Here is a 24,204-nt window from a genome sequence, read left to right on the forward strand (position 1 = left end):
TATGTTTTGGTAAGCACTAAACAATGCATCGTAAACTTGTCTTATTTGATGTCTTGGTGGCTTTATTCCTTCAATTCGACTTTCCCATCTCTTGTCACTAAATGGTTTAAGTGTTTACATTCTTCAAAAGAATTGATTTCCTTAATGTTGAAGAGGAAAATATATATATATATTGCACAGTATTTAAAAAAATATAGCTTCCACTGAGGACTTTGCCATGTCGTTTACTACTAAGTTTAAAAATGACTACTGCAATGATAGGCTAATAATTCGATCGAAATAAAATTTGAGCAAAAGTAAAAAAGTAAATAAGGATTCTACTGTTATTTTTTTTTACCTGATTGGATTCTACTGTTATTTTTTTTTACCTGATTGATAAAAATAAATCTAAAAAATCACGAGGAACTGGTAACTTACGCCCCAAAAATATGCTGTCTGTATCTGATTTATCTAATGTTGTGACTTAAATTTTGTTAAAACTATCTAGTTCTTATACGAGTACCTCCAAAATATCGAACGCAAGTATCGTAACCAGATATACTTATTGTTAGTATTGGAATGAAAGTATGTATAGATATGAGTACTTTATGCGGATCCCAAATTGAAGTAGGTTGGAAGGTATGATGATGGTACGGAAGGCTAAGGGCAAATTCCCGGCTTCCCCCACCCCTAGATCGGGCCCTGGTACCAGCAAGGATTGCAACGTTTTTTAACTCCCTATACTTTATAGATGCTTTTAAACTTTATTTGTATTTAATACCTTTCCGAATATTTAATGAAATATAAAGTTTATAGGCACGATTGAATACAACAGCCTCAAAGAATCATTGGGCCGGCGCCTGAGGGCTCAGATAGTTCACTTTTAGTTTTTAACTTTTAAGCGTAGGGCAACCAAAGGGCGTAATTTAAATATTAAATTACGTAGTTTCGTTCTCACAAAAAGTCTAATATAGGTTTCTCAATAAAATATAAAAAAGGAACAATTTAAAACAACTCGGTTAAAAAGCGGTATATAATTCTCCTATAATAACCAATAACTAGCGGAACATATGGAGATCAATCAGATACTTTGGCTTCGTGAAAATCTTAATTTGAGCGAGGTTTGTTCATAGATCCTTTATAAATCGTTAAATATTAAAGTCTCGTATACATTATAAGGCGCAAACAAGACCACGGTGTGTGACACTCGAAGAAGTAGGTAGTCAGGTGCACCCAGTTCAAATATAAACGGTAGGGTACCTATTGAAAATATTAAATATTTAGAGTAATGAGGGCTGAGACCAATTGCTTAAATAATATAATTTGGTTAGAAAATACACAACTACTTCCTTACACACTTAACACATTAGTCCATGTAAATTTAAAGTGTGAAGCCTTTTATTATACATCACCATATTAAGTAATTAAACGAAGGAAGTGGAAAGATATAGTAAAGCAATGAAGAAACGACAAAGCGTCGACAACCTTTCAGGGACACGACCTTCGAATTGAAGAAGACGAAAAAAAAGATTACACTTCATTGTTTCCAGAATCAATTCTTTCGAGAATGCTTCTACTTATACTTTACACTTTACAACATTGAAGGGATTATTTTGAGTTCCTTTTTTGAAAGTCAGTCAAATCATTATTGACATTTGAGATATAAGGCTCTAGTGTAAAATAATAAGTCTTTGAAACAGAAAACGGATTGAATTAAAATATTAACTCTTAGATTCCATCATTTTATTTTTATTACTCATTTTGTATATTTTGTTTACTTCTCTGATCTTTGCTTATTTTCTCCTAAAATAAATCATTTTATGTAACCGTGTCGCCGAAAAATTATACCTGAATGTATAATTGCGATACTTCACGATTATTTTCATGAAATTTTATTTAAATTTTTACTAAGAGTATTTCATGTCTAAAAATATTTTGTGCTATATCAAAATTACCCAAAATATCGGGTTTTCATAAAATTAAAATAATACACTGACAGACTGAAGGATTAAAATACCTAACCTTAAAACGTTAATTACTTTGACTTTGAAAGGGATAGGAAATAATATCTAGCGAAGGTTTGAAATATATTTAACACAATATAAAACATTAAACTTATTAATCAACGGCACTTCGCTTTGTAACAATCACAGTCACACACCGGCGGCACATTTTATTTTGATTCACTCAATATTGACATGTCCGGACCTTTACGACGATGTTTCATATGGACCTAAAAATGTATTCAACATTTTTATTACGATAGATTGAAGGTTAAAAGCAATTTAACATTCTTGTTTTGACAAAAAAATTATAAAAATTGGATTGCACTTTTATTTACAACAACAATAGATATGTGAAAAAGATTTGCGGATGAATTAACAATAGTATTCGAAAACTCTTGCTGATACTGATACACGTAAATATATTTTTTTTATATAAAAATTATTTATAATATTTGTGAATTACCTGAACAATTTTGCTAAATTCTTCTCTGTTCAATAGTGTGTATGCCACTTCCAAGTTCCTCAAAGCGCTGTTTTCAAGTTCCTTTATACCGGAACAGAATAACGCGACACCAGCCTCAAGACCGGTACCAAAGTCACATTCATCCATCGCTATACTGGCAAATGTTATCACAGGTTGTAATTCAGAAAGGATTTTATCCTTCTGTTCTTGAGATTTCGCTTCCTTTAAACTCTTGAACATTTTCTTAATATTATCTGGAAGAATCTTTTATTTTAGTTCTAGATATTATCAGCAGAAAATAAATTTCAGACTTATAATAATATTCCTTTGTTTCAATATAAAGAGTGTTGATGGATATAAAGTTATTCTATAATCTAGATAGGTATAGACAATAAGGATAAATTCGTTCTATGCAGTCTTCATAATTTTCCCAGTTATATTTCTTAAATTTTTACAGACATTTTGTCACACTGTATTTATCAAAATGGTTGGAATAATTTTGTTCTTTCTTATGTGTAGATAATATCAAATTTATATATATATATATATATTAAATTGCTACTTACTATCACTTTCAACCAATTTTCTATAACCCAACTGTGTTTTTTTATTATAAGGCACCACTATGCCGGCGTGATGAAATGTTCGGCAGACGGTTTTCTGCATCCTCTTTTTAATATTGTATTCATCCAAAGAGTATTTTTTTTCTTCGGCCCATTTCTTCAGTTTATCAATCAGTTTCTGACAAGCTACAGCAATGAATGGAGATGTTTTCTTTTCATTTTGCAAATACCAGCTACAGAATATTGTTTTCAATCAGAAAAGTTATATAAGCTCTTTGATTTTCATTTATTATATATTTATACATACTATACTGCTCCAAATATATTTTCAGAAATCGGTGTTATTGTGCAGTCTACTGAGCTATCATTCCTTGCTAAGAACACCGGTTTTTCTTTTGGGTCATCTCTGAAATAGCCGATGTGGAATTCACTTTTGCCTTTTTTCTTCAGAACAGCCTAGAGAAATAAAAATTATTTATATAGATATACAAAGAATTATTTCTCATATAAAAAGTCTATGCCAGAAGTCCATTCATTTTGGAACACATAGAATTTCAACAAAACTTTATTGTAGTATACCTACAATTATATAATAAATGATTTTGGGAATATTAAAAATGTAAAAAAAAAATAATACATTAACAGACACATTATATCAGAAGTCCATAAATAAAAACATATATAAGTAATTGAAAAATCACTAACCTGAAATTCGGGGACATCATAAAAAAACCTCCAATGCACCAAGTATAAGTCTTTATCCTCCAATATAGGTAATTTGCCCAAAAACAATTCATACGGACCAATAAGTTGTAGATTAACACCAGACAATAACTTTTCAATAGATTCCATTTCAGAAAGAAATTCATAAAAGGAATAGAAGTCTTCTGGCATATCAACTAAGAAGCAGTTCTTGATGACTGATTTATCCGCATCTTTATCATGATAGGAAATGCTATCTGACTTGATGAGGTATTTATTACTATCATCAGTCTTCTCAGATGCCGATGTAAGTTCCCCCTTACTCTCTTCAAGGCCTCTTTCAATACTTGTTTTGGGTTTCTCCTCTGAATTTATATTATCTTTCAAGTCTAAAGTGTTTTTAGCGATACCTTCTAGTTTTTTAGCTTCACCTAATGTTTCAGTTACTAAATTATCTGAAATAGTACTCTCGTCATCATTTTGTATTGTTGCTTCATGTTTGTTATTTTTCGTTTTACGGTAAGGTTCAAAGCGATTGTTGGTACCTTTTTTGCCAGTTTTAGTCTTTGAGGGAGGTGGATGTTTAAATTGTTTGTGATGCTCAGGGTTCTTCTGATAACAACTGACCCCGTATTTGCATGTTCTTCTTGTATCTTTCAGAGAGTCCTGGTATTCTTCTGACATTTTTTATTATCTTTTATAAAATTATACTTTTCTGAACCATTAACTGTATTTCAAACTTTAAGTTTACCAATTTTATATTTGGAGTTTATTTCCTATTATAACTTTATTGTATAATGATTTTAAAAAATATGAACGGACCAATTATAATAATAACGTCGTGGCCTTCCTTTGCAGATATTATTAAGACTGACAATTATTGACAGACACTAGACAGTTTCACTGATGGATTTACGGATGACTGAACTCAAAATCGCAATAGTGTTGTGCAATACTTTTATAAATAAATAAGTAAAAATGTTTAGCATTGCGTTTTATATAACTTTTAAAATTTGTATTTATTTAATTCTAAATATATATGTCAAAATCAATATAATATGTCAAAGATTTCTTTTTACCTCGTTACTCAGAATAACGATAATGGACATCACTAGGGCACCAAAAATCTGTATCTCTCTGGCACAGATTATATAGAAATATCAAATTAAATTTAATAATTTACATTTTAGTGAAGTAGTGTCATAGTAAGGTGGTGGTTTCAGAAATATGTTTTATAAAGTGGAATTTAAACATTTACTACCATAGTGAACTAAATAGAGTAATCTTTTTAAATTAAAGTGTAAATAAAAAGTCTTGTTTCGTATATGTTGTTATTTTTCTAAGAACATTATTTTATAAGAGACATTTCTAATGAAATTATCGATGAAAATTTGTATGTATATTAAAAAATTCGGCGCGCGTTGATCTGTTGCTTCAGTTATGATCATATGTGTTTATTATTTCAAATGAATAGGTGGTTAAAATATATTTATCTACCAAGGACATGATTATACTAAATTCCAGTCTCGCAAGATATTTGACAATTTCTTCAGGCTTCGGATTATGCTCTTTATGTGGTAAATATTAATTAATATTTAAGTACTTAAATCTTAACTTTAACACAATCCGAAATTTAATGTGACAGAATATTTTTAGTACTCAAGGCAAAAAAAAAATACATGATTTTTATGATGTCCTGGCCAGTAATAAAAGTTCCTTTAAAGTTACTTGCAAAAGAATGTGTAAAGGATATCAAAAGATCTATTCAATGTACTACAAATTCTGTCATTGTATTTTTCAATAATTTGTATTTTTATTCAAAAGATCTCTTTAATTAACAAATATTTTTTGACAGTCAATTATATTTTTATGGTTTAAAAAAATTATTGAATGAATAATTTTATAAGCAAAGAACATATAAAGTTAAGCCTGAGTAGCAAGTTTTAAATTTCGCATTCAACCTTTTCATTGTCTTCTTTTGTAGTATTGCTTTTTGGAACTATAACAATCTTCTATATCCACCAAACTCAAAGACATGACACGAAAATAAATTTCTTTATGCATTAAAAATATAGATTTCTAGAAAAATTCCTTATATCAAGATTATCTTATATAGTATACCATAAGGTATGGTATAATAATTTTCTGTATATATATATGATTCAAATTCTTAGTCAACAATCATACACTGTTGTTTGAAACCAAAATAATGTTATATATCAAATATATATGTATGTATTGTACATAAGTTTGTTATTTCTTGATTAGTTTATTACTCTACCTGTGCTCTATATTTAGTTCCATTGTGTGCACACTGAGCCACAGAACTTCAAACATTATAATAATAACATATAGAGTGCTGTTTTTGTCCATCACTGTCAGGAATTATATATGTAATAATATTATAAAGGTTTTAATACAGATTTCTGCTTTTCATAGAATATAAAAAAATTACTGGCGAAAAACAATTTTAATCTATATTGATGAATTAAAAATAAACATATTTTTCATTTGAAATTTCGTTAATTTAACTGTTACTAATTTAAAAGAATTTCTTGTATTTGGATGTACTTACTAAGCTATTGAAGAGTTCTAGATTGCTATTATATTAGTCAACAATTATGCTATATTTTTTTTAATTCTTATCTCTTCGCCTGCTGTGGACCTTTTATAGTATTTTTTTCTTTTTGTATTATTATCAATTCGATTGGGCTAACATTCTGAGCTTGGATCGTTCATGATGAAAAAAATATTAAACCTTACATACTTTAATTAAAAAACCTTTATAACTCTCTTATTAGATTAATATCTCATTCTAGCTTATAAAATATTGATGATGTTGCCATCGCATATTTTTATTTCGTTATCGTACCACATTTATTACTGAACAAATAAACATAATATAACTGTGTGTTTTAGTTTAATTAAAAATGGTATTTAAATTTCAGGGTTATATTTTTCGTGAAAATTTGGAGGCTATATATATATATAAAGATGGAGGCTACACAGCCTCCAAATTTTCAGATTTATATATGTATATATATATTTTTTTAAAGTATTCATTGATGAAATAAATTACGATTTTTTTGTGTGAATATTTTGCGTCTTTGCCAATCTGTGAAGTGAGAACTCTACCATTTTGATAATTCGTCGTTCGACGCTCTAACAAAACAGTTTAGCTTTTTGGTTTATATCAACATCCATATAAAAGATTCCATTGATTTTTATTGTCTTCTAAACATCTCGATATGTTCCAGATTGGTTACAAAAACGAATATATAATAACTCGTATCTGTATTAGGTATTTAATGACCTGGAATTTACAAATCAATTAATCGATTTTAACGAGTATAAATTCGTTAAACCGTAAAGAAAATCTGTTGAAAAGGCCAACATTTTCAATATTTATTTATATCGTACGTGTTAGCTTAGTACCGAAATTATTTGGGAGAGCAAAAAAACCTTTTTTGTTCCCTGTTGCCTCAACCGAAAGAGAGGCTATTAAGCTATTCATGTAGATAATAGGGTAAACAATAATTTATAGTACCTTTAACGCTTTAAATTATACATTTTATTGCTCTTTTTGTAATTTATTATCTTTTGAGTGTCTATTTTGAAGGGTCAATTAAGTGTTTAAATATAATTTGGATAGCAAAAGCCTAAAAAAAAACCACTTAAGACTCAGTAATCGTCTTTTAATTAGAGTAGTGAAATACGCCATGAGTCCAAATCATTCAGGAGCTTACAAAAAGACGCATAGGTACGATAAAGAATTAGTGAAGATTTTCCAACGAAACTAGATAAATTTTGTAAATACATAAACCTTTTCTTTTATATTATGTAAACAAAAATAACTGATACGTATTTGTCCTTATCACTCATCACGTAATCATGTCGAAATCCTTTGTCTTATGTAGAAGAAATACTCGTTACGTTTAAGGTATATTTACTCCATGGATATAGTACTTGATTACTATGTATTACTATTACTATATTATTAAAAGAATATGTCGGCTTTATCCTTTACATAAATAAATATTACTTACGCAATATTTCATAATTTATATAGTTCTAGATGATTTGGCTAAATAAATATTATCCCTATACATTTAAAGGATAATTATATTCAAGATATTTTTTTCCGTCCATCGTTTTGTTTCGATTATACATCCTTATTAATTTTCTTTTGTCTTATCATTTCCGCCTCGGCATACATTGATCGGATACGAATTTCTAGGGATGGGCATACGAGTACATTTTGTTTTCAAGGAGCGACGTCCAGAAATAGTATAAACGTGCATTAATGTCGATTATAATCTCAATAGTAAAATTGATAATCCTGTACCCCGAGCCAAAATATACAGCGGCGCCATTATATAATGAACTTAATTAAAAATTATATATATATATATATATATATATATATATATATATATGATTTAATTTCACTTTGTACTTGTTCGGTTTCATATATTTTTCTGTATGGATAATACTATGCACGAGCTATTTACAATAGCGTGGTATAAATATACCGCCGGGAAGATTCCGGTTCGCCATCTATTGTTTTGGAATAGGTGTTTGATTACTAGACTGTCTTTGAGGGACTAACTTACTTCCAATGATACATATAGTATAAAAATCTATTCAAGTTATACGTAGATAGTACTTTGAAATTATTTTTATGGAGTAACTACACCTATTTATAGGTGCCTTCCTATATTTAAAATTAATATTAATATTTAGTAAGTCCATTAAGATTTCTACTCGTAATAATTATATAATTAATAAACATTTATCAAAGCGCATGATAATCAACATCCCCGAAGTAAACTGAGATGTAAAATAGTTGCATTTAATATGCAAATTCGAGATGCGAAGTAGTTGTTCTTGTATTTATAGTACTTTTTTTTAATTTGAGAACAGCTTTTTTTCATTCTTTTTAAAATAACCTCCGGTCTTGTATTGTTGAAAATTCATTTTCACCTTGTTGTTAAAGTTTCTTGAATAACACCTATTCAGTGTTGTCTAAAATTTTTTTAAATTTCTATAATGAAAGATATTGAAGTATGATTAAATAACTAAGTTCGTAGTTCCTATATATATATATATAAAAATAGTCGTCAATGAATTATCTCTTAACTAATAGGTATCAAAAAGCATTTTTAACGTGATTTATTAAAATTGGTTGGTATACGAGAGAAGTGAATACGAATAATCTGTTTTTCAATATTTAGTTTTGATATACTTTAAAGGAAGTTTTATTATTTGAGGTTAGAAAATAAGAAATCTTGGATTTGCTCTATATTGAATCTTGAATATTTAAACAGTCTTGAATTGTACACTATACATTGGAAAGGCTTTTTTGAGCATATAAGAGGTGCTTATTAACCAGAGAAAGTGTTCTCTTCGTGAGGGTTGAGAATAGCAAGAGTGAGGGTAGCTTCATAGATACCAACATGCTTCTTTATTTATTATATTTGGTAAAGATATTTCGTATATATTCAGGACACGTTGGAATGTTATATCCGGTGGAGCAAAAATTAAAAAACTGTATGGTATGTCTACAATCATATATTTATTGGTGGATGGTTATCGTCGGCTGTAGTCAAAATAGTTTTGAAAAAATAACAATTACATTCCACCTTAAATGAGTACATTCTGAACATATTTTTTTTACAGTTACTAGGTCATAAAAACATTTAAGACATATAAACTTAGTTCTTTCAGAATGTACAAAAACAACTGATTTTGTAAAGCCAGTCCCATGGACCGATCTGTTGTGTGATATTTAATTTAATTTGTATCAAATATACTTTCGATATGGCGATGACCAAAGGTTTATCATGCCTTGAAACCAGACATCTGTTTGGGAAATTATATCATTCAGTGAAGACGAGCTTGGTTCTCATCACATCCACAAATCACACATCGTCCATTGTTCCTGCGAAATAAAACAAGCGACGTGTTCTTTGAACTTAGCCAAACTGCTATATCTTATTAAAGAATAAAAAAATTTGGAAAAAATTAATTTGAAGATACATTTTGACATATTAAATATATTAATTTTTTCGGTTATAAAATGTGCAAAGATTTTTGTTTAAATAATAAGAGCAACCTCACTTTAATTATAGATATTTATGAATATTAATCGACTTACAACTAACTATATTAATGACATTCCTTTCTATATAATACAATGTATAAAAATATCATAATTATTTCTCACGCTTAGAATGTAATAAATAAAAATGGAGGATCCAGACGAGAACGTTAAACATGAGATATGCAGTGTCCCAGATATGTCGGTCGGGGCTGGGCGGTGAGCGGAAATCGCTAAGCGACAACATTGTTGTTCGGTTTCCCAGTTACAGCCTCGCTACGGCTCACGAGAAAATATACAACAAAAATATCGATATTCAAACAAATTTTTTCTGTATTTCGTAAACACTATACCGACTTATCAGTTTTTGTGTTTATAGGCTACACTTCAGAGCTTATCTCGATAGGTACTACATATATCTAAAAGCTCGTATACGACACCAATAATTTGAGATTTGATAAGATTTCACTGAATTTACTGATCGATTTTCTTTTACAGGCAATGAATACTTGACCACGCCATGGAACATCAAGATGGATGGGCCGGCGAGAAGACCACAGCTGATAATAGCACCGAGCGATCGCAAGCTGAACGCGATCGTGTGCGAGTCGAGTTCTATGCGACATACGACGTCATGACCGGCGTGCGAATAGCCGCTACCCTGGGCGGCTTCTTCGCGCTAATGGTTTTCCTCATCGTTTATAAGAGCCGAAGTAAATCGGTGAAAGCCTTGAACGATCCAAAGTTAGTTGAATTAGCCGAAGCCGTGGTCGCAGAGGAGCAGGCCGTGGAGGAAGAACGACAGTTGACAGCGGCGATAGAGGAGGCGCTTTCGGAGCGCGCTCGTTCACGGCCATCTCTCGGAGGCGAGCCTCAGTGGCCGCGAACAGCGAGATTCGCGTCGTACGGCGGCGGCTATGGTAGTCTGCTAGCGCCCCCGCGGAGACTTTCCACTTTACGCGGCGATTCACTCCCCGGATCAGCGTTGAGGTTTCACGAGAGACGGTCGTCTGGATCTCGTGACAGACGCTTGAGTTCCGCGACTTGTTCTAGTTCCGGGAGTTCTTATTTGGAGAGACGCGGTTCATCGGTGGTGTGCGCTCTGCCGGAGAGACGTCTGTCGCCGTGTCCGAGCGAGCGGTTGGCTCCTCTGGCGTCCGCGGGCAGCGTGGGACCTTCATTTGCGATGGAGTGCGACCTGGTGTCCGTCGGTGCGGATTCGGTGTTCGCGGAGGACGATGACTCCACGAGCGATGAGGTGGAACAGTTCTCTACGGACAGCGGTGGAACCGATCCCGTAGCTTCCGAATGCACGGAACTGGCCAGCAGACCGGCGCTACCTCTGCGCATGGACCGCGCCTCTCACTCTCGTGAAACGTTATTCTAGTCAGTGGCGCTTGTCGCTCTGTTAAGTGTTATAGAAACATTAAAATGTCGACTTTTTTGTTAGACGACATGTCCTGTAGTATACCCGTCATATCAGAACGTCTACGATCGTATAAGTGTTCGTTGCATTTAATCGCGGTACTCTTATTATTATTCATGTTTTACGATGGCTTAATGTCTTGAATCCAGTGGAAATTTTGCATTTTTATTTTTATTATGTTATTGATGGGAAGTCCTGCGTCATGCTGTTACGTTACACAGGAAGGTCGATATTTTAATGTTATTTGTATTGTGTAAATAGTTTGTTTTGTTAATACAGTCATGTAACGCAATGTTGATGTTCTCAAGTCATGAAAACATGTAAAATGTGATCTGGGCTGTTAGTTTATAGCTCGTTGGAAACTGAATGCTTTACAGCTATTGCTTGAGGATGAATTTATAGTTTATGCTGTAAAATTTGTATTCAGTTTCTACAAAGAAACTGTCTCGCTTATCTGTCCCCCTCATCAGGATTATATATATACAAAATGACATACAAATATATATATATATGTATATATATTGTTTTGCGTTGTTTCGCATTTTTTTTTCTCCGGCGATACGAAATTGTCACGTCTTTATCGCTCCAACTATTATTGGTTTATATTACCAATGCATAAATTACACACGCTTCATTCAGGAATCTGTGATTTTTCGATGTATTTACACTGCTCGAGGGACTAACACTTTCTTCATTTTTAGTTCATAATAAAAATGTGCATCTCAAATATAGGAAAGATATTCAAATTTCATTTCGTCATCATCGTTAAGAATGCTGGTTTGTTAGTGCATGATCGAAAAAAAAAAAAACTTAAGAACGACGTCACCGTTTAGTGTTCTTTTTAAAAATTAGGTAATATAAAGAACTGCCGAATTAGTCTTTAAAAGGCGCATTATTTATGTATTTATTAATAAAACAGTAGGACCAGCGCACATTTGTATTTTTCAACCCTGTATAAGTTGCTAGTTAGTTATTGTTTAACGAAAACTCTTTTCCTCCACAGGCTGTACTAAAGATATGCAGGGATTCATTCGAAAGGATTTTCTTATGGAAAATTTAAGCTATTGACGCTAAACTGGATACTTCAAATAGACGGTACAGAATAGGACGTTTCACTTTATATGTCACAGCTGCGATAAAAATGTAAATTAGCAAGTTGTTATACGGCTCCGAATATTTCTAAAGATTTCCGTCGTCGCGTCGTACTCGACGAGCGCTGACAGCAGAATCCGCTAGTCATATTCGTGGGAAGTTGTTTATTTAATGTTAATTACTGATCTGTTTCCAGTAGGGATGTTAAGAGCGTCGAGTGTTGTGTTTAGTGAGGTTTATTGGGCTTACGATTGTTCTCTTACTTCGATATACAATTGTAGCGAAGCTCTTTGAAGTTGTCGAAGATTTTATTTCAAATTCGATCTCGACCAGTCGCGATGTGTGATTTTTTTTTCCCCAATCTAGTCAAATGTGTAACTTTAACATTTTTGTACCTCGAGCTCACGAGAGCCACATTAGTGTTAGGGCTCGTTCCGTTAAGCATAAACTCGTCCTGGGATATTCCTTAACTGTCGACAACCAAAGATTGTTATTGAGCATATTGAAGGATTTAATGTAACTGGTTTTTTGAAGCATGTACGAACTTTTTCATAGTGATCGTATAAAGTAGATAGAACTAACTCGGTAGGGTAGTCGTCGAGTCAATTTTAAAATATGTATTTTTTACTAGTGTCTCAAATAAACCACACAGAAATAGGGCTCATGTCCTTTCAATAACGAAACTTAGAGGCGGCCTAAAATAATATTGCTTATAACTATCGTAACCAATACACGGATATCACTTTAAACAAACTGCCACTCTTATTATTTAATGATAATGATTGTAACGCACACGGGGTTTTATTGATTCAAGTGTGCTGTACCCGTCTACCGCGGGCCCAGTAGATTAACTAACACAGAACGTTTTTATTACGAATTAGATTTACGTGTTAGTTCATGTAACTGTTCGTTGCTCGAATAAAAATGAGCTCCTAGTAGTCTGTAATATGTTGAAATGTATGTAAAAAAAATTGTAAATATAAAACGCAACTCAGATGTCGTTTCATTTCATGATCGCATTTTTGGTTTCCTAAATAAACACTGGCTGATCATAAAACTATAATAAAGTTAAATACGACTCAATAATAGTTACGCCAAACCGCCAAGCGGGCTAGAAGTCACAAGTGACGCTCATGGGAAGTTACATACTTTTACTAGGTATATAGATAATGGTCTCAGCGCTGTGAAGTGCTGTTTTAAAATAGAATAATTATTTTTGGTTAACAGTGACCTTAACGACAAACATTAATCGTTCCAAGTATAAATCATATTCTGAACAGTGTAAAACCAATTTTCATATGAATTAGCAAAAGCTAACAATTATAATTTTTTTAATGAATATATTGTTGGAGTTCATGCTAACAATATTTAAGTATGCATTTAACATCATAGCATAGGTATATTATGACCTAAAATTAGGAGAGCATGTACAAAGATACATGCTGAGGGATGTACTATGTTTTTGTATCGACAACAAATATTAAAAAAAAATTAAAAGTATTTTATCCAAAAAAGGGATATTATATGATAAGTAACAAACACAAACTATCTTAAATGAGTTTCCAGGTAACGAGGATATTAAATATTTACGTTTAAGTTTAGTTAAATATTGTAAGATTTATATGCAAAAATAATGTTAGAATTTAATATAAATATTTTTAGTTAGGTAACACTTTCTTCAAAATGAAATGCCATATGTTCATATAATAAGAGATTAAACAATTTCATAGTCATTATAATGTAAACTGTAATTTGTAATAATTGTTATTTATAAAAAGACAATAAATATTTTAATCAAATAAATTAATATAGTTTAGAACGCATACTAGCCACTTACTATTGTCACTGTCAGTTGTCATAAGACAGCAGTCAGAGAAAGTAAAAAATCCTTTGTACAGTTGCGACTTGGAGCCCATTTTTCAATTATTTATAAATCTGAAAATATATTAGCTGCTAAAGAATTGAAGATCAAAAATGGACGACGATTTACCTACAGACTTCCAAGTCATCGTCGTGGGGACGGGTATGGCATAAGTTTTTTTATATATTACACCGGGCGTGATGGCGATGGATAGCCTACTTTTTTATCGATCTAAGCTTTTTCTCATTCGGCGGTCATGCAATGTTGGATTCGTGACTCTTTTCTTTCTGCAAATGCAACGATTTCAATAAAAAACCTTTAAATAAAACGTAATACTTACTTATTATGTTCCATATGGCCGAAAATCACTGAATATATGTTAATATGTCGTCTCAATTGTTACACTGAGTCATTAATGAAACATTCGTCTAGTCTGCGCTGAATGAGTTTTATCGTGATGATAGTATGAAAATCTATTTTAAATGACAAAAATGCTTTAATTAATTTTCTTACTCTGTAGTTTATAATAAATGGACTTGTTTTATAAAAAGTTTTAATATTCAAGAACAAAAAATTATCAATTTTCATCTCAAAAGTCAAGTTTATCAATAGTATAAAGTGTATGAAATTACATTGATTCAACAATTATCATATTGGTTGAACAGTCCAATAAGATTAGTTAAAGTATGTGATGATTATGTTATAACAATTCAATATATTTGAAGTTTAAGCTTAAACAAACATATATATATATATATATACATATTTATATATATATGTATATATGTATATATATATATATAAATAAATAAATTCTAATTCAATTAAAATTCTTACTTTGTCTGATCTCAATTTTCAAGTATGTAAATATTGCATCTATAAAACAATTCTGCTTGTTAATTTTATATAATAAAATGTGTGAATAGATTTAAAAGGTTATACCTCATGGTCATAGAAATGCTAGGAAGACTAGGCAGTAGTTATGTTCATGACTATAATTCTATAGCATATAAATCTATGGAGATTTATATCTTTTTAAGGATGAATAATGTTTGTAGGCATGGTTGAGTCCATCGTAGCTGCAGCGTGCAGTCGAATAGGCAAAAATGTGCTACATCTAGACTCGAGTGACCACTATGGGGGTCTTTGGGCCTCATATAATTTTGAGGGTCTTCAGAAATTTATTAAGGAAATTAACTCGGACCCAAACAGGCAACTCCAGGTGTACAACTTGATTGAAAAGTGGTATATTGATAAGTAAGTCTGTCGCTATGTGGAATATCTCTTTTAATTTTCTATAATATGTAACAAATGATGTAGCTTTAATAAATTAATATTAGCATTATCTTGCTGATTTTAATTTTCATATAAGAAATATAAAATTACCTTTAATCTGATGAGTAAGTTACCTTATCAGCATTTTTTTTTAAAGTTATCATTTTAATATACATGAAGATCGCAAAGAAAAAGGTTTAATATCCTCAATTGTTATTTTTAAATGGAATTCTATTTTATAAAGAGACTCACCTCAAGAGGAAACGAAACAAGAGACTGAAGATGAAAAGACTGAGCCCCCCAAGAAGATATGGAGCCAAGCCGACTTTGCTTCCGAGTACAGGAAGTTTAATATTGACATGACACCAAAGGTTATAATACATTTTCAATTAGATTTCAATATATGTTTTTTTTTACAAGAACACGGTCATGTTATGTCAATCTGTATAATTCGTATCAATGTAAGATTTTCTATCACATTGTATAATATACGGATTTCTATCTTGGAGCAGTTCCAAGTCGTGCATTCTTTTAACAAATCAAATTTCCTTAGAATTTTTTTTTTTGCATCTGAATATGTAGACAAAAATATGCGAAATTCCTACTAACGCAATCGTTTTGTATAGGCTAAATTAAGATTTCGATGAATCAGTGAAAGATAAATTCTTGGTACAGCTGCTGTTTTCCCGCGGGCCGTTAGTGGAGCTCCTAATATCTTCGAATATTGCTCGTTATGCTGAGTTCCGTTGCGTGACACGTGTTCTCACTTGGCTCAATGACAAGTTGAATCCTGTCCCCTGTTCCCGGGCTGACGTGTTCGCTACGGAGGCTGTCAGCATCGTGGAGAAGAGGATGCTCATGAAAATGCTCACTTCCATCGTAGGGTACAATGAAGAAGAGATGGACAATGAATTTAAGGGTACGTACTATTAGCTCATTGGGTACTGATTCAGAACGGTTTATGAATTAACCAACCGGTTCCGATACTGAATCTTTTCCCAGTTTCTTCCTGGGACATAGTTTATTTTCTACAATTTAAAGTCATCTTAGACCTAAAATGAAATAAGCCGATTTTCTGTGGATCTCGTGAACGACAATTTTGCATTGACGTTTTAATTGCATACGTATTGTCTATCAGATTGGACCGACAAATCCTTCAAGGACTACCTGACTCACAAGGGTCTGACACCGAATCTGATCCACTACGTGTTGTACGCTATCGCCGGCGGTTCTGACGCTATGCCGTGTCTGGAGGGTGTTAGGGAATGCAAGAAGTTCCTGATGAGTCTCGGCCGCTATGGGAACACGCCGTTCCTTTGGCCGATGTACGGCAGCGGGGAACTGCCTCAGGGCTTCTGTCGGTGAGCATTCGATATTGATTATTGGGTGGTTTGTGCCAACTTGAAGATACGCTAAAATTTACCACAATATTATATTAATAATACTAAGATGTTCGTATTTCAACAACACTTAGGGATTGTAGTTTAGGTTTCCATATAAAAACTTTATTTTTTTGGAGAAGAATTTTTTTTTTAGACTAATTCACGGTTAAATTCCTAAAGATATTACATATACCTGGTCTGACACAGCCAATGCGCAGTTAGTTCCAATAATTTTCAAGTGAGTATTTATGTACCGAAAGCAGTTTCTGTTTTACGATCGGTATTTATCGTTTGAAGTGACGGACGATAAAAATTATATCTACTTTTCCACGTCTCGCATGATTGTAATTTTAATGGCGTCATGAGTCACAGCTAGCCACGATACGTGTAAGCTGCTTAGCCTACTGTACCAAAATAATACGAGACGAATAAATTTATATAGACTGTGGTTTGTTTTTGTTTTCTATTGTCGTATTTAAAGGTTACTTCCCGTTGCCCAAGACATTACTATATAATAATAAAAATTAAAATTAAAAACTAATTAGACTGTTTTAAACAAATATACGAAGTTAATAATAAAATGTTTTTACATTTCCACTTTAAAAAAAAAACCGTACAAAGTAACCATGAAAGTGCTGCGGTGATAGTTCATCGACCCAGATGTGCATCGTTTCGCGGATTCTAAAATAAGTTGACTTTCTACAGTTGCGTTTGTGCACTGACATTTTGTTATGCAATTAATTAATTTTATACACTACGTTTTATATTTTATTTGCATGAAACGAAATTCTGTTACTTTGTATGAGATCTAATAAATAGAACAGCAGTAAATGTGTATAACATTGGTATAATTTTCAAGATTATGCGCGGTATTCGGCGGCGTGTATTGCTTGAATCGTCCGATAGATTCGGTCGAGACTAAGACGGGTGACGAAGGGAAAGAGATCGTGGTCATCGGCAGCAAGGCCAAGAACTTGAATTGCGATCATCTAGTCATCGGTATAAACGAGTGTCCCAAGGATCTACTGTCCTCGGAGCCGAGCGAGAGCTCGGATATATCCAAGGCTATATTCATTACCAATGGCACTATAATGCCAAGCGAGAAAGAACCGCTGACCCTACTGAGATTCCCGCCGCTAGATGAAGGTGACAACCCTGTTACTGTTCTTGAAGTCGGACCAGCCACCGGCTCCTGCCCTAAAGGCCTCTGTGAGTACATTTAATTTTGAACTAAAGATTTATATCCACGTGTACTTTTATTGAATGACGCTCTTTGAATTTTTTTCCAAGACTGAGATCCAAGCAATAAGGTCGTATAAAAGAAACCTTTTTTTCTAAGTATATATCAATCTGTATATAAAATAACAAAACAGTTTTTTTTGTCGCTGTTCATACATTTTTTAGTACCGACCGAAAGCCATTTGAGACTTTTTTGACCCGAATTCCTTAAACAGCTCCTGACTTGTGAGTCATTGACTGCTAAATTGATGTAACTTTAAAACGACAGACGTTATGAATGTGACGGCTTATATCACGAAAACAAAGATTCGCGTGTTCGATTCTTGAATTAATATTTAGTTTGTTTACTTATGTAAAAAATTAAGCCCTTTTTATAGCACATCACTGGCAGCATATATTAAACCAACGATGTACGATTAAAAAGTTTGATTCATCGCGTTCGATTTTTAAACAACCCAGAGCAATGACCCCGATATGACTGTGTATTTTACAGTGTATTTTACAGTGTATTGTACTCTATACTTAAATATGTCTGCCATCATAATAAACAATTTTTATTATGATTTTCTTAGGCTTCTAAACTTGTAATTCAATTTTTTTAGTATTATGAACCAAATAGTTCGCAAATATTAGATCGCATAATATTGAATTTTTGTGATTATAGTCCCATTTTGTTGTAAAGTTGATTACTCGAATAAACGTTGTTTCTGTATAAGCAATCTATTTTGGCATTTGTTACCTTGTTACAAATTTGTACTGAAATGATTTTTTTCACTTCAAAACTTTCAATTCTGTTCAAATATAAATTTATAGATAGAGCTATTTAAAAAATACGAAAATTTTATTATTATTTTCCGTTCCCTTAATTTTCAATTTACTGTATAAGAGACGTCCAGCTTGCATATGATGATAATTTCCAATCTAATACATCTTTTTCAGAAATTACATATATCAGTATTAAAATACAATAACATTCACAACAACGGACTATTTACAAAACGAAGACGCTATTTAAAACTAGTTTATAAAAATATATCTATATAAAAATTCCTTACGCTATAAATGTTAACTGCTTAGTTAATTGTTACCAAATGTTCCAGTCGCCGTTTACTTCATAACGAACAAGGTTAAGGATGCCGAGAGTGATCTCATGAAGTACGCGGAGAAGATCTTCGACATGACTGGAGACCAGACCAAGGCTGGAGACAAGCCGACGGTAGGACACACTGATGTTATTCGGCGGAATCTTTGTATGATGCGTGCATGTTTGTTACCAACTAAGGCAAAAATATGGCTCAAACATCAGAGAAGAGTATAAGCTATCATTGCCTTTAAAAATCCATATAAATTAACTTTGAGGGCTCGATATAATTTGTATTTAATATAAAGTCACGTGAGAGATAATAGATGGCGCTGTCGTTTAGAAACTATATATATTTTGTTTCTAGTTAAAATCAACTCGGATCACGCTAAACAAGGGGAATGGAAACTTAGTATGACTGGTAAAATTTTTTAGAGTCGTAACCCTTGCTGAATATTAACAGATTGTCTCGCAAATAGTTTTAAAAATTAAAAAGTCTATTTTATTTGTCACAGTGATCAATAGAGTTTTTTTTTTTAGAAATGTTTATGCCTTAGTGCCTTGTAAGTTAAGCTCAACCTGTTTCACAGATAGTGTCCGTGGCGTGTTACTTGTAAGATATTTAAAAGAAACAATGTGTGTAACTATGTTATACCGACTGTTATCAATTTAATGTTAGTAATATTTTTATTAAGTGTTAAAAGTCTTGACCGTTGAAAACCTATCAGAATAGATTCATAATTTAGTTATTTCACTAAATACTGTCATTACGAAAGATTAAGAGTAAATCTTGGTAACATTTCCTTAAAATACCTTACTTATTTGAACTTTTAATTTAAATATTTTAGTTAATTATATAGTAACATTTATGTACTAATATAATAATAATAAAATCCTGTTTTAAATATTCCAGTGCCTGTGGTCTCTGTTCTACAACGTGAAGGATGTGAGCGCGGGAGTACGTGACGGTGTTGAGACGGTCCACGTGTGTGCCGGACCAGACGCCGGGCTGGACTTCGACCGCGCCGTACTCCAGGTTATAATTGGTCGATATTAATGTGATGCGTGAGACTATCGGTCCGTTTAGCAGTATTTGGTCGACGATTGGCTGATATTGATGCGTACCATCATATGATTGGTCGTTATACGGCACTGCGTTGGGAAACGATTGGTAGACAGTAATGTTTGGCTGCACCTGATTGGTCAGATGGTATTAATTTTCCCATTGCTGATTCTTTTGACGTTGGAGAGATTGAAGATGCGGAAAATAATAGCCATCAAATTATATGAAAGAGATATTAATTATTATTGCAAATTCTAACAAGCTGTATTCGAGGACTATGTTATATGTATCAAAAAGATTTGTTTCTGAGGCTAAGTTGTTAAAGAATGACATTTAATATTGGATTTTCAACTACTGGTGATCGCTTCATGGAAATTCCTAGCCAAATATACAGTTCATTATTGGTCGTAATTCAGTGTTGCATGATATGGTATCAGGTATGTGGGGAGGTAAAATTAAATGGAATTTGGTGCACTTCTTCATCACGAGAGGACGTACCCCAATTTTTTTTGTTGTTGATATAAACAATAATAAGTATCTGATCGGTTTACCGATTCTGTGCTGATAATCCTACTACGGCGGTAACGGTATTGAACTCTGTAATCTGCATTAGCTGAGGAATGTAATATTTTTTTTCAAACTTAGAGAGTAATTTAAATTATTATAATTAATTCATCAAAAATAACATACAAATTTAGGTATTTCAGTCTCGGTTACATTACATTTTAGAAGGCTAAGGTCTGACATGGCTGAGACTTGGATAAATGTATTGAGGTTGGTGGACATGTTTGTTAATGATATAGTCATTGATTTTTGTTAGGTTGGTAGAATTGATTCTTATTACTATGACACAACAGAACTAAAAAATTAATTATCTCTGATTTTCTCTACGGACAACTTATAAATTTTTTGTTATATAAAATCAATATTAACTTATTTGAAGAAGAATAGAAAAATATTTTTTCTGACACCATCTGCCATTGAATCTGTTGCTTCAATGTTTGTAAAAAATCGAGTTTTTCCTGGTAGTAATTTCTATGAGATGTTTGTTGTGAGATTGACTGCTTTCTTCATTCATGCATCTTATTGCTTGCAATGATTTTGTTTGAAATTAATTTTTCATTATTCTAATTGTAAAAATTCTCTACTTCGACATCATTTTTCTTGATATTCTGAACAAGTGTATTTGAATACAACTATTACTATAAACTCCATTGAAAAGGAACTGCTTATATGATTTAGAAATTTTATCATATACTAGATGTTGATGCGGTTTTGTCCACAAACTACCTATGAGATTCGCCTTATCATAATTATAAAATTTAATTCGGTTTGTAGAGATCCTCGGTTAAATCCTAACTTTGTTAAACCATGGAACTACCTTAGAAAAATTACATGACTCAGATTAAACAAATAATTTTTATTTACCTTCAATGGAAGGAGTAATGGTGTAACAAACGGTTATAAGTGAATTGAGAACTTCCTTTTTATAAATCAGTTAAGAAGTAGCATTTGTTACTTCTTAAGGCATCACAGACTTGCAAATGATATTCGGTGATTAGGTATTGTATTTGAGTATACTATTAGTATGTTATATATTCTATTTATAAGTACAGATGACACACACACAGACACATACACACATACATACATACATATATATATATATGTATAAAACAATCTCTAGTTTTCCTTTGTAACAATAATAATTGGTTTTACCACGATTATAGAACATATATTGTCATTTGTATATAATTTTATAAAACTTAAATTTATTAAAATATATTTAAATATTCTCAAAGTGAAGCACTTATTACGTGATAACAAGCAAATCGATATTAAATCGTTTTCATTAAGACAATAATTCAATAGTGATATAATATAAATGTATATTAACTATTGATAACAAAGATCTGATACAGGGAGAATATTGATAGAATTCATCAAAGTCAACATTAACAAATAAATATATCATTGTCAGTACATTTTACTATGATAAAAAAATTTATAAGATTTAAATACATTTTTTCGTAACTATGTTTTTCTTTAAAAAATCATTTTGAATGAATATCACACGTTATATTTAATGAACATGTTTCCTGATTTGTTAGACACGTACACTTGAAGACCAATCTATAGATTAAAGGTTATTCGAAATTGAAGTAATATAAAATCGAAAATAAGCTGTCGCTAGATTTGACGCTAAATTTAGTAGAACAAGTTTGAATCTAAAACTCGTTTTATATATATACATATATATATATATATAATTAACAATTTATACATAGATTAAAAAGTTCTGCCATATTTATTTATTTTTATATTAGTTTTAAATGATTTTATATATGAATTGCATAACATAACACAAATAAGAAAGATCCTAGTAAGTAAGCTAGACCAACACGCGCAAGTGACATGATTATTAAATATTGCGCAACTAAATTGTTGTTATGTTTATTTCGACAATAGGTCGCGACACAAGAATCTAAACAACGACGATCACAATGTTATACGTTGCCATGCTCACATTAAAGATAAAGATTTAAATGACCACATACAGCGAGATTAAATAATCACATTGTTTATTATAGATTTCTATAATTTTGTATCGTAATAAGTAAATTACTTGTTCATGTAAAAACATATGTTTTAACATTTTTTTGTGGAGTCCTCATAGTATGTTAAATTATTATTGTTGTTTAAAATTTGTTATGTCTTCGGTGGAGTTTGTATTAAAATGCATTTTGGGGTTATGTTATATAGGCGGAACAAATCTTCAAGAAGATCTGCCCGGGCGAGGAGTTCTTGCCCCGCGCCCCGGATCCTGAAGACATCGTCTTCGAGGATGACGTCACTCACGGGCCGGAGTTCCGCGGCGACGAAGGAGACAAAGAGTAAAGATCTAGATAATACAGCACGTCTTACAGTTATAGATTTAGCGTTTTAACTATTTCAAGGTCAATTCGATGCCTGCTGAAAATATGTGTTTACAATACTTGTAGCATTTAGATCATTGTACGCAGCTTACATCGATTATAACATATCTGAATAGTGTAGACATTTTAACTGAATATATATTGATCTCCTGTAAACACGTGCTGGTTAGCTGTAAGGTGTAATCCAACTAAGATTTTATAAGCTTTCGCTTCGATTAATGCATTCCGGCTGGTGTGGAAGGTTTGGGATACGGGACGTGCTAATATTTCGCGCGGGTTGCATTTGTTTTTTGTATTCATAGTTTTTGTATGACATTGAAAATTCTCATAACGAATTTTATTTTTATATGATGCTGGGTTATCTTGACGCGTCGCAAGAGAAACTTTAAGCTTGATTGATTGGATATTTTTTTATAAAAATTATTAATAAGTGCAATATTGATGTATCAATTGTTTTATATAATATTTTTAATATAAAAATGATGGCGGTTGGTAGAGGTCGTGCGACGTGATGTTGGCACACCAGTCATAGGCATAAAATGTATCACATACTAATTTTTTTTGTATTATTAAGTTATTTAGCACTCTCAATCGTATTTATTGTCAAATAAACTTTGCATGATGATGCAACTGCATATGATAATTCCATTAAATTGTGATTATTAGAAATTGTTGTATTTTTATTGAATTACTGTTCAGATCCTTTTAGTGCAAAATAACAAATCCATTTAACTAAGTAGTTCATGAAGCCTTGCAATACACGTGGCAATTACTTCGTGTGATACCAACGAGGTCAATGCTATTAGAACAGACTTATTTTATTAATGTCATTATAACCTCAAAACTATAATCGAATTAATATTTAAAAATGGAATGTTTTAGTCTTTTCGTGACTGTCATATATTTTACCTTGGAATTTAAAATTAGAATTTACATAATAAAACTTAAGATGGCTGTCTATGCATAATTTATCTCAGGATAACCAGATTTAAATTGAAACTTCTTGAAGAACAAAATAATAGAATAAATAAGACGT

General features: G+C 31.8%; 3 protein-coding genes and 3 long non-coding RNA genes across 7 annotated transcripts; 2 read left to right on the forward strand and 4 right to left on the reverse strand.

The window, feature by feature from the left end:
• Nucleotides 1-2,049: 2,049 nt before the first annotated feature.
• On the reverse strand, nt 2,050-4,596 carry LOC116766403 (histone PARylation factor 1). 2 transcript variants are annotated; one of them, XM_061522946.1, is made up of 6 exons: nt 4,259-4,596; nt 3,717-4,168; nt 3,319-3,467; nt 3,015-3,244; nt 2,449-2,702; nt 2,050-2,212 (listed from the first exon to the last, which is right to left on the reverse strand). In XM_061522946.1, exons 1-6 carry the CDS (start codon nt 4,395-4,397, stop codon nt 2,153-2,155), a joined length of 1,284 nt encoding a protein of 427 aa, XP_061378930.1. In that variant the 5' UTR covers nt 4,398-4,596; the 3' UTR covers nt 2,050-2,152. The 2 variants fall into 2 exon arrangements, with proteins under 2 accessions (XP_061378930.1, XP_061378929.1); XM_061522945.1 differs by having other exon boundaries at nt 3,717-4,595.
• Nucleotides 4,597-4,903: 307 nt separating this feature from the next.
• LOC116766620 (uncharacterized) lies at nt 4,904-13,325 on the forward strand. Its single transcript, XM_032656533.2, has 2 exons — nt 4,904-5,290; nt 10,312-13,325. Exon 2 carries the CDS (start codon nt 10,334-10,336, stop codon nt 11,198-11,200), a length of 867 nt encoding a protein of 288 aa, XP_032512424.1. The 5' UTR covers nt 4,904-5,290; nt 10,312-10,333; the 3' UTR covers nt 11,201-13,325.
• Nucleotides 9,267-14,595, reverse strand: LOC116766621 (uncharacterized). Its single transcript, XR_009752931.1, has 2 exons — nt 14,533-14,595; nt 9,267-9,654 (listed from the first exon to the last, which is right to left on the reverse strand). It is a non-coding gene; the product is annotated as an uncharacterized LOC116766621 (long non-coding RNA).
• LOC133319253 (uncharacterized) lies at nt 12,733-14,303 on the reverse strand. The gene is made up of 2 exons (XR_009752930.1): nt 14,169-14,303; nt 12,733-12,801 (listed from the first exon to the last, which is right to left on the reverse strand). It is a non-coding gene; the product is annotated as an uncharacterized LOC133319253 (long non-coding RNA).
• LOC116766619 (rab proteins geranylgeranyltransferase component A 1) lies at nt 14,193-23,837 on the forward strand. Its single transcript, XM_032656532.2, has 9 exons — nt 14,193-14,354; nt 15,251-15,449; nt 15,712-15,838; nt 16,143-16,386; nt 16,606-16,828; nt 17,709-18,058; nt 19,189-19,304; nt 20,083-20,205; nt 22,996-23,837. The coding sequence occupies exons 1-9, from the start codon at nt 14,306-14,308 to the stop codon at nt 23,128-23,130; spliced, it is 1,566 nt and encodes a 521-aa protein (XP_032512423.1). The 5' UTR covers nt 14,193-14,305; the 3' UTR covers nt 23,131-23,837.
• LOC133319252 (uncharacterized) lies at nt 16,164-17,248 on the reverse strand. The gene is made up of 2 exons (XR_009752929.1): nt 17,043-17,248; nt 16,164-16,879 (listed from the first exon to the last, which is right to left on the reverse strand). It is a non-coding gene; the product is annotated as an uncharacterized LOC133319252 (long non-coding RNA).
• Nucleotides 23,838-24,204: the final 367 nt, after the last annotated feature.

Source organism: Danaus plexippus, chromosome 15, assembly GCF_018135715.1.
Source record: "Danaus plexippus chromosome 15, MEX_DaPlex, whole genome shotgun sequence".
NCBI lineage: Eukaryota > Metazoa > Arthropoda > Insecta > Lepidoptera > Nymphalidae > Danaus > Danaus plexippus.

What these genes read in the sequence shown, in the direction of transcription:
- LOC116766403 (XM_061522945.1), bottom strand. Translation starts at nt 4,397, where the DNA reads ATGTCAGAAGAATACCAGGACTCTCTGAAAGATACAAGAAGAACATGC. An exon ending in ATGATGTCCCCGAATTTCAG is followed by an intron (nt 3,468 to 3,716) that starts GTTAGTGATTTT and finishes TTATTTCTCTAG; the next exon opens with GCTGTTCTGAAGAAAAAAGG. An exon ending in AATTTAGCAAAATTGTTCAG is followed by an intron (nt 2,213 to 2,448) that starts GTAATTCACAAA and finishes ATACATTTTTAG; the next exon opens with GTCCATATGAAACATCGTCG.
- LOC116766620 (XM_032656533.2), top strand. Translation starts at nt 10,334, where the DNA reads ATGGAACATCAAGATGGATGGGCCGGCGAGAAGACCACAGCTGATAAT.
- LOC116766619 (XM_032656532.2), top strand. Translation starts at nt 14,306, where the DNA reads ATGGACGACGATTTACCTACAGACTTCCAAGTCATCGTCGTGGGGACG. An exon ending in CTCCTGCCCTAAAGGCCTCT is followed by an intron (nt 18,059 to 19,188) that starts GTGAGTACATTT and finishes CAAATGTTCCAG; the next exon opens with TCGCCGTTTACTTCATAACG. An exon ending in TCGACCGCGCCGTACTCCAG is followed by an intron (nt 20,206 to 22,995) that starts GTTATAATTGGT and finishes TATGTTATATAG; the next exon opens with GCGGAACAAATCTTCAAGAA.